The sequence below is a fragment of the Poromitra crassiceps genome (assembly GCF_964638095.1).
Source record: "Poromitra crassiceps genome assembly, chromosome: 2".
NCBI lineage: Eukaryota > Metazoa > Chordata > Actinopteri > Beryciformes > Melamphaidae > Poromitra > Poromitra crassiceps.
The window spans coordinates 112,338,593-112,357,314 of record NC_139624.1 but is presented as its reverse complement, the minus strand read 5'-3'; the positions used below and the strand labels follow the sequence as shown (position 1 = coordinate 112,357,314).

General features: G+C 42.8%; 1 protein-coding gene and 1 pseudogene across 2 annotated transcripts in view; both read left to right on the top strand.

The window, feature by feature from the left end:
• Positions 1 to 9,229, top strand: part of LOC310771382 (retinal-specific phospholipid-transporting ATPase ABCA4-like) — a gene marked incomplete at both ends in the record, with an annotated part of 189,101 nt that extends 179,872 nt beyond the window's left edge. The window contains 5 exons of the mRNA XM_083631907.1: positions 1,549 to 1,683; positions 3,538 to 3,641; positions 3,828 to 3,920; positions 4,535 to 4,784; positions 9,110 to 9,229. Coding sequence (XP_083488033.1) covers positions 1,549 to 1,683; positions 3,538 to 3,641; positions 3,828 to 3,920; positions 4,535 to 4,784; positions 9,110 to 9,229 — 702 coding nt within the window. The remainder of the gene's footprint in view (positions 1 to 1,548; positions 1,684 to 3,537; positions 3,642 to 3,827; positions 3,921 to 4,534; positions 4,785 to 9,109) is intronic.
• A 5,139-nt stretch (positions 9,230 to 14,368) lies between these two features.
• Positions 14,369 to 16,582, top strand: LOC310771373 (mitochondrial import receptor subunit TOM70 pseudogene; annotated as a pseudogene). The gene is made up of 2 exons: positions 14,369 to 14,372; positions 15,036 to 16,582. The product of its transcript is annotated as a mitochondrial import receptor subunit TOM70 pseudogene (transcript).
• Positions 16,583 to 18,722: the final 2,140 nt, after the last annotated feature.

Below are 18,722 nucleotides of genomic sequence, written 5' to 3'. Positions count from 1 at the left end.
AGTTGAGCAATTGTGTGCTGAGTGACATCACTCAAGCACTCCATATATTCTGGTAGCCTTAGCAGCCAGTATACATCAAGTCTGCTACTCTCATATATGGAAGAATTGTCAATAAAATCAGCCAAATGTGTATGGTGTATACTACCTCAAAGAAACCGATATGTCTGAAAAAGTATTTAATCAGCTATAATCTATCGACTATAAGGGACCACATGGAAATAAGCCTCTGGGATTTATTGTGATATCCTGATTTTTCCATTTTATATGCAGAACTGCTGTAGCGTACTTCAAATAAAACAAATCAACTACAAGCCAAGTATACTTATACTTTCTGTATAAGGCAAGAATACTTATTTATACTTTTCTTGTGTGTATCTCAATCACAAGTTTAAGTACAAGTACAAGCCAAGTATACTTAGACTTTTCTGTATACTGTGTAAGTACACTTAAGTATAAGTATACTTAAATGTAAGTATACTGGATACTGTGTAAGTACACTTAAGTATAAGTATACTCAAGTGTAAGTATACTTAAGTAACATTTTTACAAGTATATATATGATAAGTATATAAAAAGTAAACTGAAAGTATACTCTCTCATTTTAAGTTTAAAAGAAGTATACTAAAGTATACTAATTGTACACTTGTATAAACTTCTTTTTGCTAAGGGTTAGTGCTTGGTGCCTTGTCATTGTATGCTTGTCTCCCAAAAGTAATTCACTGTCCACCAGGCACCTATTTATTTTTTATTTTTTATAGTAAACGTGCATGAGGAAAGTTTTTTTTCTCATTGCAAACAATGAGAAAAAAGAAGGGAAATCGAATCACACACATCATATACAAATGTGTGCACTCGCTGCGGCTTGTTCATTCATTTATTGACCGCGAAACGTTAGCACAGAGATGTAAACAGTCAGTCAGCTGGAAAAGGAAATGGAGAAGTCCACAAGATGACACAATTATGCAATATTTTTAGACCAATTGTGGACTGTTACGCTCTATGGGGCTGGTGTGCACAGAAGTCGATTACTGCCATACGCTTCACATCAGTCTCTAAAAATCCTTCGCTCAACTAGAGTCCCAGCTTTTGTTACTAAAATTGGGTGTATAGGAGAGTTAAAAAATATATATCTGAATGAATCCAGAGTCTTTGTCATACCAGCAGCATGTGCATTGTAGGATGGCTCAGCCGCAGTCACCGAAGAAAACTCTTTCAAAGTTTGTTGATGTTTGTCGCGGAATCAAATAATGTAACGTTGCCCGGACATCCATTTAATTTTTTTTTTAAAGCTCTCTGTGTTACAAAGTGATTAGCTGTATCTCTAGTTTGTTTCATTATGAAGGATAATGCTAAGGCGTGTCCTTGACAGAAGGGGCGTAGGTTTGTTAGCGGCTGTACTCGCCGCCGTTTGAGCAGCATCTATCTTGCATTTAGAAATCCCCAGATGATTCTTAGGCAGGGAGATCTCCAATTGTCTGCTATCGTGAGATTACCGTACGCTCAACCCCAGTTAGGCTGGACTGTAACGAGACACGCCTCCTTCCTCAGGTGGCAGAGTGGGCCATCCAGAAGCTGGGGCTGTTGGAGGACGCAGGCCGAAGTGCGGGGACCTACAGCGGAGGCAACAAGAGGAAACTCTCCACAGCCATCGCCATCATAGGCTGTCCTGCTCTGGTGCTGCTGGTGAGGTCAAATTAACAGAAGTGCTGGGCTTTGGTTTAAGGTTTTGCTTGCGCTAAAAAAACTTCTACAATGTGTACTTACAGTATTTATGTGTGTCACAGTTATTTGAGCATTATGTTGGAATATGCCAAGTGTGATTTTAGTGGATTGCTATCTACCTCTATGTGTTCTATTTTTACTGTTATGCACATTGTATATGTTGTATCTTGCTAATAGTAAGTATCATTTTTTGTCATGTATCTTGATTGTTTAGACATTAGGACTTTCCTTTAATTGCTGTATTTGATATGTACTGTGTGCGCACAGGACTCTGTGTGCCCAGGGACTACAGATGCAAATTAGCTTTTAGCTATCTCTGGTGCAATATATTTATTGTGTACTCTCGTAACGGACAAGCCCGTCTTTTATTGTCACACGAACACCACAATACATGCATGGGCCACAACACACTCATGCTGACGGTGGCCGGTGAAAAGTGTCCTCTGCATAACCCATCCAGGCATGTCCTTTCCTCCGAGGGGCAGGCCAGGAGCAGTGGTCGCTTTCTCGTACAGCGCCCGGGGACCAACTTCGGATGTTGTCGTCACTGGTCGGATGACGATGACGATCTGATCTTCTGCATGTTTTTAGTGGGGGGGTTATATATGGAGGAACCCCCTGGGGGGTACGGGGAGAACATGCAAACTCCACGGTTACATGCTGCCACTCCGACGTGCTGCCACTCCGACGTTCTGCCACTCCGAAATATCGGCACTCAGAAAGGGATCATGTCTATGTTCCCCGGGTTCTATATTCCCCGTTTTTCACGCCAAACCTAACCTCCCCCCATGCCTAAACCTAACCTCCCCCAGACCCTAACCCAAAACCTAACCTCTCCCACCCCCACGCCTAAACCTAAGGTCGGCATTGCGGCTTCTAAGGTGAACGACCGCCAGTCCGAATAATGGAAGTCAACGTTCGGAGTGGCAGGGCTTCGGAAAGGCAGTCAGTAGCCAAACTCCACACAGAGAGAAAGGCCCTTACGACGAGATAACCCACCTGGGCAGTAGGCACTGAAGATATGGGGGGTAACACAACCACAGCGCTCACAGTGTACCAGGCGAGAATCAAACTCAGGACCTTCTAACTGTGAGGCGACAGTGCTACCGACTGCGCCACCGTACCGTGTACTGTCCCTGCTTCAATAAACAATAAAGATAAAGATAAAGTGAATCATGTTTGATCATCATCAATCATGTTTTTGAGACCTCTACATCATCACGGGGGGGGAGGGGGGGGGACGTCTCGTGGACGTTTGGATGTTTTTTAGCCATATTTAGAGGAATATCTCATTTTAAATTAACATTAGGATTATACTATTGTGATGTCATTATTCAGTATTTTCTCCTTTTCTCAGTCACTTTCACATCACCACCACTCATGTCAAGCTCTCGCTTTAGGTCATTTTACACTACAACAGACAGCAACACAGGCAGAAACACTGAACTTATTATTTTAATATTTTATTATCTTATTATAAACCAAACGTCAAAAATAACATCTCCACCCTCTTTGCTTTACTAATAGTCTTCAACTAAACCCTAAATATCGCAGTATAAAACATATAAAACAGATTTTAATCATATGTGTGTCTGTGTGTGTGTGTTTATATATATATATATATATATATATATATATATATATATATATATATATATATATATATATACATTATTGACATTGCAATTGCAATACAAAACAGCAGAGGGTACTGCAGCACCCTAAGCACCCCCTCTTCCCGCCCCTTGGTTGAAAATGTGTCTATCAAATTGGATACAGCAGGTATATAAGATAATTGATGTGTTTCTCCATTAGGACGAGCCCACCACAGGCATGGACCCCCACTCCAGACGCTTCCTCTGGAACTCTATCATGAGCGTTATTCAGGATAGACGAGCGGTGGTCCTCACCTCACACAGGCAAGATATCTGTGTGTGTGTGTGTGTGTGTGTGTGTGTGTGTGTGTGTGTGTGTGTGTGTGTGTGTGTGTGTGTGTGTGTGTGTGTGTGTGTGTGTGTGTGTGCGCGCGCGCGCGCACGTGTGTGTGTGTGTGCTCCTCAGTGCTCATTTTCATTCTAATCGTGTTTGTCCTTTCCCTTTCACAGTATGGAGGAGTGTGAAGCATTGTGTACGCGCTTAGCCATCATGGTTAACGGATCCTTCAAGTGTCTGGGCACCATTCAGCATCTCAAATACAAGTTGGTAATTTTACTTGATTCCATAATTTCAGTATTCAATACTGATCAAATTATAAAAAGAAATATTTAAATTCTGTACCTGTTACTACCCAAAAATGTAGGTAATATTGTGACTTTATTCTTAATATTCGTAATATTTATATTTTTCTTTCTTGAAATATTAGGCACATTAATTATTTCTGGTAAAAAGTGTGTGACTTACTTAATATATCCTTGAAATATTAAGACTTTCTTCCTCATAATATTATGACTTTATTCTGGTAATACTAAACTTTTCCTACCTCAAAATGATGAATATTATAACTTTTTTGTCAATAAATACACACACACACACACACACACACACACACACACACACACACACACACACACACACACACACACACACACACACACACACACACACACACACACACACACACACACAGTGGCATAAAACTGCTGCAGCTGCTAAAAGTCAAATTTTCCTTCAAAAATGAATTTTCCTTGCAGCAAACATCCCACAATACGATATCCAATCGGCATACAGTACTATGATATAACCCATAAATATTGACCTATGTTACATTTTACATTGTAAAAAAAGTAGAATCCTGCCTTTCTTGTGGGTGCAGGTTTGGCGACGGCTACGTAGTGACCATGAAGATCCGGGCAGCGGCGCCTGGCCGTGTCCCGGACCTGAACCCCGCTGAAGCCTTCATGGAGAGCACGTTCCCCGGCTGCATCCAGAGAGAGAAACACTACAACACTCTGCAGTACCAGATCTCCTCCTCCTCCCTCGCCAGGATCTTTCAGATGGTGCTGGCCAACAAGGACCAGCTCAAGATAGAAGACTATTCAGTGTCCCAAACCACCCTTGACCAGGTACATTAAATGAGAAAAGACAAACACAACTCGGTGAACTTGGTTTATAAACAAGTTGTGAAATGGAAATGTGAGTGATAGGGGTCCCCAGTTCCTTTCTCATTTTTCAAAGGAGTAGGCTGGTGTAGCCACTGCTGTAACCTCTAGAGTCTAGAGAGGTTACACTGCTGTAACCTCTAGAGTCTAGAGAGGTTACACTGCTGTAACCTCTAGAGTCTAGAGAGGTTACCACTGCTGTAACCTCTAGAGTCTAGAGAGGTTACCACTGCTGTAACCTCTAGAGTCTAGAGAGGTTACCACTGCTGTAACCTCTAGAGTCTAGAGAGGTTACACTGATGTAACCTCTAGAGTCTAGAGAGGTTACACTGCTGTAACCTCTAGACTCTAGGTTACACTGCTGTAACCTCTAGAGTCTAGAGAGGTTACACTGCTGTAACCTCTAGAGTCTAGAGAGGTTACCACTGCTGTAACCTAGAGTCTAGAGAGGTTACACTGCTGTAACCTCTAGAGTCTAGAGAGGTTACACTGCTGTAACCTCTAGAGTCTAGAGAGGTTACACTGCTGTAACCTCTAGAGTCTAGAGAGGTTACCACTGCTGTAACCTAGAGTCTAGAGAGGTTACCACTGCTGTAACCTAGAGTCTAGAGAGGTTACCACTGCTGTAACCTCTAGAGTCTAGAGAGGTTACACTGCTGTAACCTCTAGAGTCTAGAGAGGTTACCACTGCTGTAACCTCTAGAGTCTAGAGAGGTTACCACTGCTGTAACCTCTAGAGTCTAGAGAGGTTACACTGATGTAACCTCTAGAGTCTAGAGAGGTTACACTGCTGTAACCTCTAGACTCTAGGTTACACTGCTGTAACCTCTAGAGTCTAGAGAGGTTACACTGCTGTAACCTCTAGAGTCTAGAGAGGTTACCACTGCTGTAACCTAGAGTCTAGAGAGGTTACACTGCTGTAACCTCTAGAGTCTAGAGAGGTTACACTGCTGTAACCTCTAGAGTCTAGAGAGGTTACACTGCTGTAACCTCTAGAGTCTAGAGAGGTTACCACTGCTGTAACCTAGAGTCTAGAGAGGTTACCACTGCTGTAACCTAGAGTCTAGAGAGGTTACCACTGCTGTAACCTCTAGAGTCTAGAGAGGTTACACTGCTGTAACCTCTAGAGTCTAGAGAGGTTACCACTGCTGTAACCTCTAGAGTCTAGAGAGGTTACCACTGCTGTAACCTCTAGAGTCTAGAGAGGTTACCACTGCTGTAACCTCTAGAGTCTAGAGAGGTTACCACTGCTGTAACCTCTAGAGTCTAGGTTACCACTGCTGTAACCTCTAGAGTCTAGAGAGGTTACACTGCTGTAACCTCTAGAGTCTAGAGAGGTTACCACTGCTGTAACCTCTAGAGTCTAGAGAGGTTACCACTGCTGTAACCTCTAGAGTCTAGAGAGGTTACCACTGCTGTAACCTCTAGAGTCTAGAGAGGTTACCACTGCTGTAACCTCTAGAGTCTAGGTTACCACTGCTGTAACCTCTAGACTCTAGAGAGGTTACCACTGCTGTAACCTCTAGAGTCTAGAGAGGTTACCACTGCTGTAACCTCTAGAGTCTAGGTTACCACTGCTGTAACCTCTAGAGTCTAGAGAGGTTACACTGCTGTAACCTCTAGAGTCTAGGTTACCACTGCTGTAACCTCTAGAGTCTAGGTTACCACTGCTGTAACCTCTAGAGTCTAGAGAGGTTACACTGCTGTAACCTCTAGAGTCTAGGTTACCACTGCTGTAACCTCTAGAGTCTAGGTTACCACTGCTGTAACCTCTAGAGTCTAGAGAGGTTACCACTGCTGTAACCTCTAGAGTCTAGGTTACCACTGCTGTAACCTCTAGAGTCTAGAGAGGTTACACTGCTGTAACCTCTAGAGTCTAGGTTACCACTGCTGTAACCTCTAGAGTCTAGAGAGGTTACCACTGCTGTAACCTCTAGAGTCTAGAGAGGTTACCACTGCTGTAACCTCTAGAGTCTAGGTTACCACTGCTGTAACCTCTAGAGTCTAGAGAGGTTACACTGCTGTAACCTCTAGAGTCTAGGTTACCACTGCTGTAACCTCTAGAGTCTAGAGAGGTTACCACTGCTGTAACCTCTAGAGTCTAGAGAGGTTACACTGCTGTAACCTCTAGAGTCTAGAGAGGTTACCACTGCTGTAACCTAGAGTCTAGAGAGGTTACACTGCTGTAACCTCTAGAGTCTAGAGAGGTTACCACTGCTGTAACCTCTAGAGTCTAGAGAGGTTACACTGCTGTAACCTCTAGAGTCTAGAGAGGTTACCACTGCTGTAACCTCTAGAGTCTAGAGAGGTTACACTGCTCTAACCTCTAGAGTCTAGAGAGGTTACCACTGCTGTAACCTCTAGAGTCTAGGTTACCACTGCTCTAACCTCTAGAGTCTAGAGAGGTTACCACTGCTGTAACCTCTAGAGTCTAGGTTACCACTGCTGTAACCTCTAGAGTCTAGAGAGGTTACCACTGCTGTAACCTCTAGAGTCTAGGTTACCACTGCTGTAACCTCTAGAGTCTAGAGAGGTTACCACTGCTGTAACCTCTAGAGTCTAGGTTACCACTGCTGTAACCTCTAGAGTCTAGAGAGGTTACCACTGCTGTAACCTAGAGTCTAGAGCAGGGGTGGGCAACTATTTTTCATGGGGGGGCCACATGAGAAACCCAGATTGTTGCCGGGGGCCGAACAAATATTGTCATGCCATAACCCATGGATGGGCAACTTTGGTGATAGAGAGGGCCACAAAAAAATGTCCTCGCTACCAGGTTTTGCTGAGGGCCAAACGGCGCCAGCGCGAAAAATTTTGGGCATTTGAAGCCAGGTTTAGAGGAATAACTAATTTTAAATTAACAGTTGTGATGTCATTATTCAGTCTTAACCACCAATATTTGATCCTTTTCTCACTCACTCCTATGTCACCACCTGCTCTCAGGGCTTGAAATTAACTTTTTTGACCACCTGCCAATATGGCTGCTAGATTTTAAAGTTACCAGCCAATTAGAATTTCCACTAGCAGAAATGTTTTTCTTGAAATAAACCAGAATATGAGGGTTAATTTAAACATAAGTATCAGTAAGTGGCCCGGGATTCTCAAAGCCTGTGTTGAGGGTCACACAAACAAAAATGCACTCTTGAAGCTAAATTAATCCAAAGCCAATGAGTTAATTATTTAAATTTCTACTTCAATGTAGGCTGTTAGTCATAAAGATTATTGAAATATATTCCATATTCCAGACTGAAATGCTATAACAGAAGTGGAGTATTGGCCAGAATGACATAGGACACTTGGGACATGGGACATTTGGACACTTATTCAGTGGGTATCTTGCATGTTGCGTTCAGGTGCACTGTAAACAAAAACAAAAAAATGCTATTCCATCGCGGGCCACACAGATGGCGCCCGAGGGCCGCACAGATGGCGCCCGAGGGCCGCATGCGGCCCGCAGGCCGTATTTTGCCCATGTGTGGTCTAGAGGTTACCACTGCTGTAAGGTAACCTAGAGTCTAGAGGTTACAGCAGTGGCTCCATTGAGAACGGCGTTGCCTGTGTCACATTAGAGATGTCAGATAAAATTTTGATGAGTAGCTTTTGTAAAAAAAAAGTATTGCATTCCTGATCCTTAATATATATTGAGATATACTTTACAATAAGGGTCACTACTGTATATTAACGGTTAATGAATGCATAATAAGCATTAACTATGGGTTCTACCCCTAACCACTAACCCTAACCCCAAAGTATTAATTCATGCATAAATGGATGCCTAGTTAACATGAACACCATTAATAAATGATTACTAGACACATTAGTTACCTTTTACTGTATTTGTGACCCTTATTGTAAAGTGTAAAGTCATTACAAATAGGGATGGGATATAATGCTTGTATCACAAAACAATTCAATACATGAAAGGCTATTTCCTTCACAATTTGATACAGCCATGATGTAATAAATAAAAGTTCAATGAAAATAAAGTCTGACTGTACAGAATTACTGTATGTTTATTTCTGAGCTTTGTAGCGATTGAATGTAAACAGCAATTTAAGCAATTACAAAGTCTAAATAATCAAATTTTGATGGAGAGTTTGTGAAATTGTGACAGAAAAGCCATTTGTGATGAACATGGAGCTAATTAAATTTTTTATTTTATGCATCATCACGTTGTTGCATTGCGATATTGAAATTCAATATATTGTCCCATCCCTAATTATGAGTCATATGTACAGCAGCAGTTTTGGTTAATAAGCGTGGATTTATTCAGACGCTTCTATGTCCTTCAGGTGTTCGTGAACTTTGCCAAGCAGCAGTCAAGAGAGGACGACAGCATTGTGTTGCATCCGAGAGCTGCTGGGGCGCAGCGAGCCGTCAAGGTCGCGCCCATCAAGAGTTTGGGGAAGTGACCTTTCCCTAAAGACCTCAACAGGAAGATAAGGTCCCATTTGACTGAAGTTTCCACACGTGGCAGTATTCATTTTTTTTTTTTTTTTTTTTTTTATTGTGCATGCTTGACTAAGCTTAACCAGCACGCAGGGTTAGCGTCCTGCACCCTGCGGCAGGGTTAGTGGGCTTTGAATTTGGAAAGTGTGGAGCATATGCCTGGTGTCTGTTCCACTGTTCCAAAGGAGGAATTCTGCTCACCTTGTTTGCCTTGCCTAAACGAAGCACCGCTACAGACGTCTTGCAGTCCTGCATATGAGTTATGAGGCCTACTGTAGTGAATACATGACAAGGAGCATGTCTTTGATATTTGCAATGGAAAATGGGCCATATCTTTTGCCCAGTGCAAGGGCAAGCGTTTTCTTTGCTAGTTTCTAGCACTCAAAATCTCCCTTTTTAATTTTAATTACCACTGGGTCAGTACATCAAAGGACGTGTTTCAGCAACCCAGTGGTAATTAAAAGAATATATATATATATATATATGTATATGTATGTATATATATATGTATATACTGTATAAGTGCTATAAACTAGCCAATTTAACCCTTGCCCATGCAGAAGATATGGCCCTTGAACTCTTACCCCATAAAAGAATTGAGCCTGTCTATTTGCTTCAGATGCCAAGGAAGATTATCCTTTTTTGTTTGGCCTTTTATAGACGTGTAAAATAAGCACTCGGAAAGATACATGTATAGTCTTAGCACTTTATTGGTGCAGCATTGATTGAAGCATAACTTTCTTTTACCAAGATTTTTGGCATTGAAAAGAAATCTGCTAGTGCAATATAGCTATTGTTATAAAATGCTTTTGCTGCTACGAAATTCATTTTGATAACCATGTGATTTTGTAAGCCATCACTGTATTGTAAACCTTGCGCTTTATCATGTGTGCAATTTATGCATATAGCTCGTATGCCACCAATACCTTGGTGTCATTAGAGGAAGAGAACGGAGAATGTCATACAAGTGATGTGTCTGAGAGGAGCATCATTTCAAATAAATTTACATTTTTCCTTTTTTTGTGGTTGGCTTTGCTTCAAACCAAAATTGTTTGATATTTGTTACATACAGTACAGTTTTTATACAAAAAGTTTTGGTTAAATAACACCTGAGATCAGACCGTTTTAATAGGGGCTACATACTGTACCCATAGCAGTTATCACCAACTACTTGATGAGCCCTTTAAAGTATTAATGCCAGAAGTTACACTATATAAGTTGCATACTGTATAATTCTCTTTCCAGAACAATGACACACATTAAATGTTTGTATCAGCATTCCTCCTGATAATTTTCAAGGTGCATTCTTAAATGGATGCCATGACATTTTGGGGGTAACACTCCCACCCCGCCCCCTTCTTCTTCTCTTCCTCATGCGCTTTATTAGGAGAAAAAAGGTCCTACACATGTTTTTCAATAGAACTGCAGATGAGTGATGTGAGCCTTCATCACCGCTTTAGTTTGAGCCCACTTGTGGTGAGCAACACCCACTGGTTTGAATAGACCAGGGCTATTCAATTAATTTGTTCAGGGGCCCACATTGTCAGAAACCTAAGGGGCGGGGGCTCATAACCTTAGCCTGAGTCTTCCTAATGCCTAAATGGCCACCTAACGGTGTCTCATGGGCCAAACGTAGCACCTCCTCGCGGTAGCCCTGAGGCAGGACTATCTGCTCATGTACACTCCACTCATCTGTAGCAGGTTGATGCGGCAGCCTCCACTTTCTCATGAGGACGTCATCTTTAAGAAAAAAAACCCTCAGCCAGATTTTTTATCTCCTCAGGAGTAGAAGCTGTCTGTCTGAGAGGGCTCAGAGTGGTATCCCTTTCCTGCTCTGCAACTAGTGTGTCTCGAGTCAACACGGGCATCTCCTCCACCCCACACCATTTTGCAAAGACTGTGCCTGCCAAATCAATTGAGGGAGGATCCTCCGACCCAGGCGCCTCTACTAGATCATCCTTACCACTAGTAGTGGGATCTACAACAGCTTTTGTCTGTGAACGGGTGACTACACAGACCAGAATTTCCTACATCTAAACAAAGACAAAACAGAGGTGATCGTCTTTGGCCCCAAAGAACAAAGGCTTAAAATCACTGCACGCCTTGAGTCTCGATCCCTGAAGCCTAAGGATCAAGTCAAAAATCTTGCCGTTATTATTGATTCCGATCTCAACTTTAACTCCCACATTAACTCATTGAGTGCCAAGGACGAGTATGTTCGTCAATTGGTTTAGTAACGTAGAGTGCCAAGGACGAGTATGTTCGTCAATTACGTTTTTTGACGGTGGGACGTGGATCAAAGCCAGATCCATCTCCTGTGAAAGTATGGTGGCTGTTGAATGTGTAAAAGCTATTTTAGGGACCCATTAGGTGGCGACAGTGCTCTCCAGATTAGAGAAAGGCGAGGAAAAAAGAGAGAAGAAGTAATGGGGAAACGGAAATCGCATCGATATGCATGAAGCATAACGTTAGCTGTGCCTGTGAACAGCAGTCATCTGCTGCCACAATTGAGCCCCTCCGTGTCCGCTGCGATAGCCCCTCCATATGATTTAGTTGCCGACACCAGCGTCTTTCTGAAAAGTTACATTATTCTCAGCTGGGAGCCGGCGACAGGCTGTGAAAAAGCGGGGGGATGCAGCGCACTTTTCAGTGCAGAGCAAACGCAGAGCAAACGCACTCGCAGCAGAGCCCCAGAGACACTCCCACGGAGGAGGAGGAGGAGGGGGGTGGGGCACGCAGGGCACTACAGCATACAACCATTGACAGTAAACACAGACCCAGGCAGCAGCAGGCTTGATGCACAGAGACAGGCAAACAAGCTAGAATAGGCTATCTGATGCCCACCAGCAGTAAATCAAGACCAGCAATTAGGTGTAGGGTCTGCGCACGCAGGGGCCAGCGCTGCTGGTTGCAGCTAAAAAATATTATTTGGCCAAACAAAATTCCTTTGTTTTCACTCTTTTATTGAAGGAAATTATTTTTGAGGTGTCATTACATCAGAAAATATTAGCTTCAGAGTCAATGATGTGCTTGAAATGCTTCCTTTCACAAAAGGCTGAATATCTCAGCTTGTCTTTTTGCTCAAAACAACCTATCTTCTCCGGCTCATAACTAAAGAACGGAAAATGGTATCAATAAACTTTTTTTGCAGATGATAGAAGAGAGTCTCATCGTTCTTTGTGCATGTTCGGTGTTTACATAGTAATATCACACAATATTCTGTGGGCCTCGAGAAATCACTGAAAACGCTCTGAAACTCTGGCACTGGGAGCGTCCGTTCTCCAAAAGTGGCTGGCACTCAATGAGTTAAACATTATTTATTTCAGACATGGACTGCAGTTCAAATTGCTTTATATACACAGCATACAACAAAATTGCGAGAAACACTACAGAATTTAAGCGACCTTGGGTTCTGTGAAAGGTGCTATATAAATCCACAAGATTCTTATTATAAAAGGAATCCATTCTGATTAGAGGAATATAGCCTACGGTAAAACATTTAAAACAAAAGTAACCATACATAAAGGGAAGATTTTCAAGTGTTCCCCAATTTTAAACACTAAAGGGTGCATGAAAGAAAGGAAAAAGGGAAAAACACAAGAGGAACAGTGGACACAAGTATATCCTTTTGCCTGACGCGGCTGGATCTGCCAGTGTTTCGTCATTAAGAAGGTGTTAAGAATGCCCCAGATCCTTCTTACAAAACCTTCTTAACGAAAGATCATCTTAGCGCTAAGAAGCTTTTGGGAAACGCAGCCTTCTTAACGGAAGATCATTTTAGGCTAAGAAGCAATCGGGAAACGCGTTGGCTTCGTTGGCTTCTTACGGGAGCCTTAAGAAGGGTCAAAGAAGCTTCTTAGCGCTAATAAGCGTTTGGGAAACGCATGCCTTCGCTAAGAAGCAATTGGGAAACGTGTTTGCTTCTTAAGGGGGCCTTAAGAAGGGTTAAAGAAGCTTCTTAGTGCTAAGAAGCTTTTGGGAAACCCAGCCATCATCATTTTTTAAACGATGGCCATCCCTAATCACGAGTACGGATATTGACACATTGTACTCGACTGATACTCGTACTGATGTACCAACCCTATGCGACCCGCAGATTGGAAGGAGATAGGGGAATTTAGATGGAAGGGAGGGGGGAGGGGTTGTGATGACGGCTGGCAGCTTGTCTCCTTCCACTTTCCTCACACAGATCTGAGGCTGTGGCCCTGTGCACGCACACTCTGAAGGTTGATGCTGAAATGGTGGAGGTTTCATTGTAAGTGAAAATTGTGGTGTGTGTGTGTGTTTGTTGTGTGTGATATATAAGGCATATGTACAGTCGTGCATTAATGTTTACATGCATACACGTCAGAGGTTTTTCATTTATTCCATTTTGTCGAGGGCCCTTGACAAGAGTTGTTAGAGGTTAGAGAGGTACGGACTGGAATACAAATCAGCCAGCATGCCTGATGAATGCCAGCCTGCTTTATAGTCTCATTCGTCTTAAAACCCATGCATGCGTCAGTTCATTTTATTAATTCCATACTGGACCAAATACACTATTCTACCCATTCGCAGTGTGTCTACTGCAAATTGCAATCCACAAACTAATGTACAGTATGCACAAAGCAAATTGCATTTTAGTCAAGTGTGGTCTACTGCACATTACTGGATCATAAAATAGCAGCACAAGTGATGCTTTTCCAGTAGGGGGAGATAGAGACCCAGCACTGATACAGCACAGATACATGAATACTGTGACTATCAGTTATTGGATAGACCATGCTTCTCTTTAACTCTTAAATTGTTTTCTTCCAAGAATCTGTTTGATTATCTTTAAGATATGGCTTCTGCTAAGGTATATAACTCTGCTGCTGTTGTTCTCAATGTGAACTCTGGACCTTAAGGTAAAAGTGCATTCAATATAAAGCTCATGCACCTGTACGCTTCCCTGTTTATCACTAGAGTTCACGCCTGTCTATGACCACATTCTAAATATACAGTCATCAACACATGTGTTTATACAGACCAAGAATAAGTAAATTATATTAAATTAAAATAATGATGATTATGAAAGAGCAAATACTGAATAAAACCTATCAATCAAAAACAAATTTACCATCATGCGTAATGTTTTCACAGTCAAATGGACAGACTGAGGCTTTGGATACAAAGACTGACAGTGTGTGACACTTAAACATGAATTACACATGACATAATTTAACTGTCAATAGTCAAGAAAAGTTGTAAGCATGGGCGGTTAAAGACTGCCTCCTGTACAGTGACTGGTTAGTTTTAGGTTTCTTCTCTCATAGAGAGATATTGGTGCTTAGAGATTGTTTTCACATGCATTTAATCAGTGAGAGAGATGAAGTGAGAGGATACTATGTGGGACTGGTTACTCTTGTCTACTTTCCAAGCAAAACCAACCTTTCATTTGAATGGTGAGAAAGCTAATGTGTTGTTAAAAAGATCATGAGAATGCTGTGAAATGACCCCCCAGGTCCAGGTTGTTTCTTCTTCTAATGGCTTTCCGGCAGACTGGATGCCTTGCGGCACATTGCTGCTTCTCACAGTTGGATGGTCTCACTCTAGACCTGGTTCTTCTTCTTCTTCTTTCAAGTTTCCGGTGTTTCTCACACCTCCTCAATCTTGGCTGTTGCGCCTCATCTCATGTTCCTCCGCTCCTCATCCCTCCTGACCAACGCACCTTCACCTTCGTGAAGGGTTCCTCCCTTAATAGACGTTAATAGAAGTTAATAGTTCCTCTGTTTACCTGTGGACCCGTAGCAGAACAAAGTAAAAACGAGGAAAAGGAATCAGGAAGAGGGAAACCCCAGAAAGCAGCACCAGCCCTCGACCGGGCACAGGCAGCAAAGAACAAGGGCAACAAGTACTTCAATGCTGAAAAGTATGAGCAAGCAATCCATTGCTACACAGAGACTATTGCCCTCTGCCCCACAGAGCAAAAGGCTGATTTGTCAACCTTTTACCAGAACAGAGCAGCAGCCTACGAGCAGCAGATGAAGTGGGTAGAGGTGGTGCAGGAGTGTTCTCATGCTGTGGAACTGAATCCATGCTATGTCAAGGCTCTGTTCAGGAGGGCTAAAGCTCTTGAAAGACTAGACAACAAGAGTGTCTGGAAGATGTCACAGTGGTCTGTATTCTCAAGGCCTTCCGAAACCAACATAGCATGTTGCTATACTGAAGCTGCTGGGAAAAGAAAAGGCCAACGACAAATACAAGAACCGTGAACCACTGATGCCTTCTCCTCAGTTTATCAAGTCCTACTTTAGCTCGTTCACTGATGACATCACCTCCCAGCCCCTGCAGAAGAGAGACGAGGACAATGAGGGCGAGGCAGCTGAGGTCACGGAGAGCTCTGGCTATCTGAAGGCCAAGCAGTACGTGGAAGACGGAAACTATGACAACATCATCTGTGAATGTACCACAGCGATCGAGTGCGTGGTCAATACACTGCAGATGCCCTGTTGCTGCGTGCCACATTCTATCTGCTGATTGCCGATTCTGCCGCCACTCAGTCAGATCTGGACCGGGTAATCAACATGCAGGATGCCAATGTGAAGCTCCGGGCGAATGCTTTGATCAAGCGTGGCAGCATGTACATGTAGCAGCAACAGCCTCTGCTGTCCACACAAGATTTTAACATGGCAGCTGAGATTGACACGCGCAATGCTGATGTCTACCATCACCGGGGTCAGCTGAAGATCCTGCTGGACGAGGTGGATGAGGCGGTGGGAGACTTTGATGAGTGCATTCTGCACAGGCCCGACTCTGCTCTCGCCCAGGCACAGAAATGTTTTGCTCTTTATAGACAAGCATATACTGGAAACAACCCAGGCAAATTACAGACGGCCATGGATGGCTTTGAGGAAGTGATCTGAAGGTTCCCAAGGTGTGCTGAAGGCTACGCTCTTCATGCGCAGGCTTTGACTCATCAGCAACAGTTTGGGAAAGCAGATAAGATGTATGACAAGTGTATTGATCTGGAACCAGACAATGCGATTACATTATGTCCAAAAGGGTTTGTTGCAGGTTCAGTGGAAACAAGACCTTGACTTGGGTCTAGAGCTGATCAGAAAGGTGATTGAGATTGACAATAAAGTGACTTTGCCTATGAAACTATGGGAAACATTGAAATACAGAGTGGCAATCTTGGAAAGGCAATAGACATGTTCAACAAGGCAATTAACCTAGCTACATCAGAGATGGAGATGGCCCATTTGTACGAGTTATGTGATGTGGCGTATGCCCAGACTGAAGTGGCCAGGAAGTATGGGCTGAAGCTTTCAACACGTGACTTCTCTGCCGATTGATCGACAATCCCAAACTTACTCACTGGTCTTATAAAAACGAGACATACGAAAACATACAACATTAAGGGAGCAATACAAATCAAACAATGGTAAGAATTAGATAGAAAATAGGCAGATAAAAGTCAATAAGAAAGCATTACAAATCAATCAATAGTAAGAATTGTAAAAATAGCAATAAAAGTCAATTAAAAAGCAATACAAGATAATAAAATGGGAAAACTATATATAACTATATAAAACAGGGAGACATTACAGAGGCACCTTATCCAACAGCCATACTCTAGTTAATTTTTTTAAACTATACAGGATGAAAGCGGATTTGATGTGCAAGTCTAGGCTATTCCACTCGGACGCTCCAATATAAGAAAAGGTACCTTTGCCAAAAAGATTTTTGAACCTAAGTTAAGTTAAGTTTAAGTTATCCTTTATTTATCCCCTTGGTGAAATTCATCCTCTGCATTTGACCCATCCTCTACTAGGAACCTTCCTAGAACTAGGAGTAGTGGGCAGCCACTGTGCAGCGCCCGGGGACCAACTCCAGTTCTTTTGCCAGTACCTTGGTCAGGGGCACCGACAGGAGTATTAACCCTAACATACATGTCTTTCTTGATGGTGGGAGGAAACCGGAGCACCCGGAGAAAACCCACACGGACACGGGGAGAACATGCAAACTCCACACAGAAAGGACCTGGGACGGACCGGGGTTCGAACCCGGGACCTTCTTCCTGTGAGGCAACAGTGTTAACCACTGAGCCACCGTGCCGTCCTATACAAGCACAGGTTAGCAACACTGGATCTAGTAAAAATACTATGAGCTTCCCTGACATACAGTAAAATACTTGTCTAAGAACTCGGGGACAGAGCCATAAATGATCTTGTGGACCATGATAAGTCTAGAAAGGGTGACCCTTGCCTCCACTGGAAGCCAGGTGAGAATTTGAAAATGGCCCCTGCCAATGTGAGACCGAGGGCTCAATTTCAATATTACCCTCATCAATTTGTTCTGGGCAGTCTGAAGCCTGTTTTTAAGAATTTTTGTCAAAACTTTCAAACCATGAAGTGCAAGCAAAGTCAATGTGACACAGAATCAGCGAATGCCTGATTCTGTGTCACCTGCCTGCATAGTGAACTTTGAACTAATAAACTACATACTTTCCGGCAGGACTGATGCCTTGCGGCACATTGCTACTAGCAATTATAATCTTATACTTCTTATGACATTACAATTCAGTCTATGACTGATGATGTCACAATGTCTATCATTAGCCAGTATGACATCATCTGTGATTTATGACATCACTGATGAAGTACGTGAAATTTCTAGTTGAAATTAATATTCCACTAATATGACATCCTGACACACCGTTGTCACCGTCAGAGAAGACAGACCAGACAGCAGTTGTCACTTAAAAAACAAAAACAATTCTTTAACTAACTCAAACTTACAACCCACGATGTGCCATTTCTCCAGTTTTCATTTTCAGGACCGCGGACAGCGCTCGCTGCAATAAATATGAATCTAATATTTTGCATGGTAATGTGTGTGTGTGCATGTGTGACAGAGAGATGTTTTGTAGTTTGTTTATTTATTTATTTCTTGTGATACAGCCTACACATCATTGATTCTGTGCTGCACGTCCCTAGATGTGTGTAACCAGCGAGTTTCTTCCAGTTCCAGGAGTGGGTCTTGAAGCACTCCAAAATACCAGTGTGCCGGACTGGATTGCGCTAAAACCATGTTCTCATCTGGTCACAATTGTTTCCAGTCCACCATAAGATAGCTCAACTAGATAGCCATATAGTGCTTCCAGTATTGTTGAAACCCCGTCCACATCAGCATGTGATCCGCACTGGGTTTTGAGCACTGTCCAGGGTGCTGAAGACAGTAGCACTCAAGTTCCAAGCACGGGGCAGAGGCTGTGCCAGGATTTCCCGAGGTCCAGGTGGAGTTCGAGACGCAAGGCTGGTTTACCGCCCGCTGGAGACTGAGGCCTATGGGAGGGTGGTATCAATCAACTTGCATTTATCTGGGATGAAATAGATTCTGTAAACCTGTGACTTTGAAAACCTAAATATTAAGCCTGCTCTCACCCTATGTTGGAAACCTGGATGTGAACTGTTTAAGTTAGTATTTTCCTGG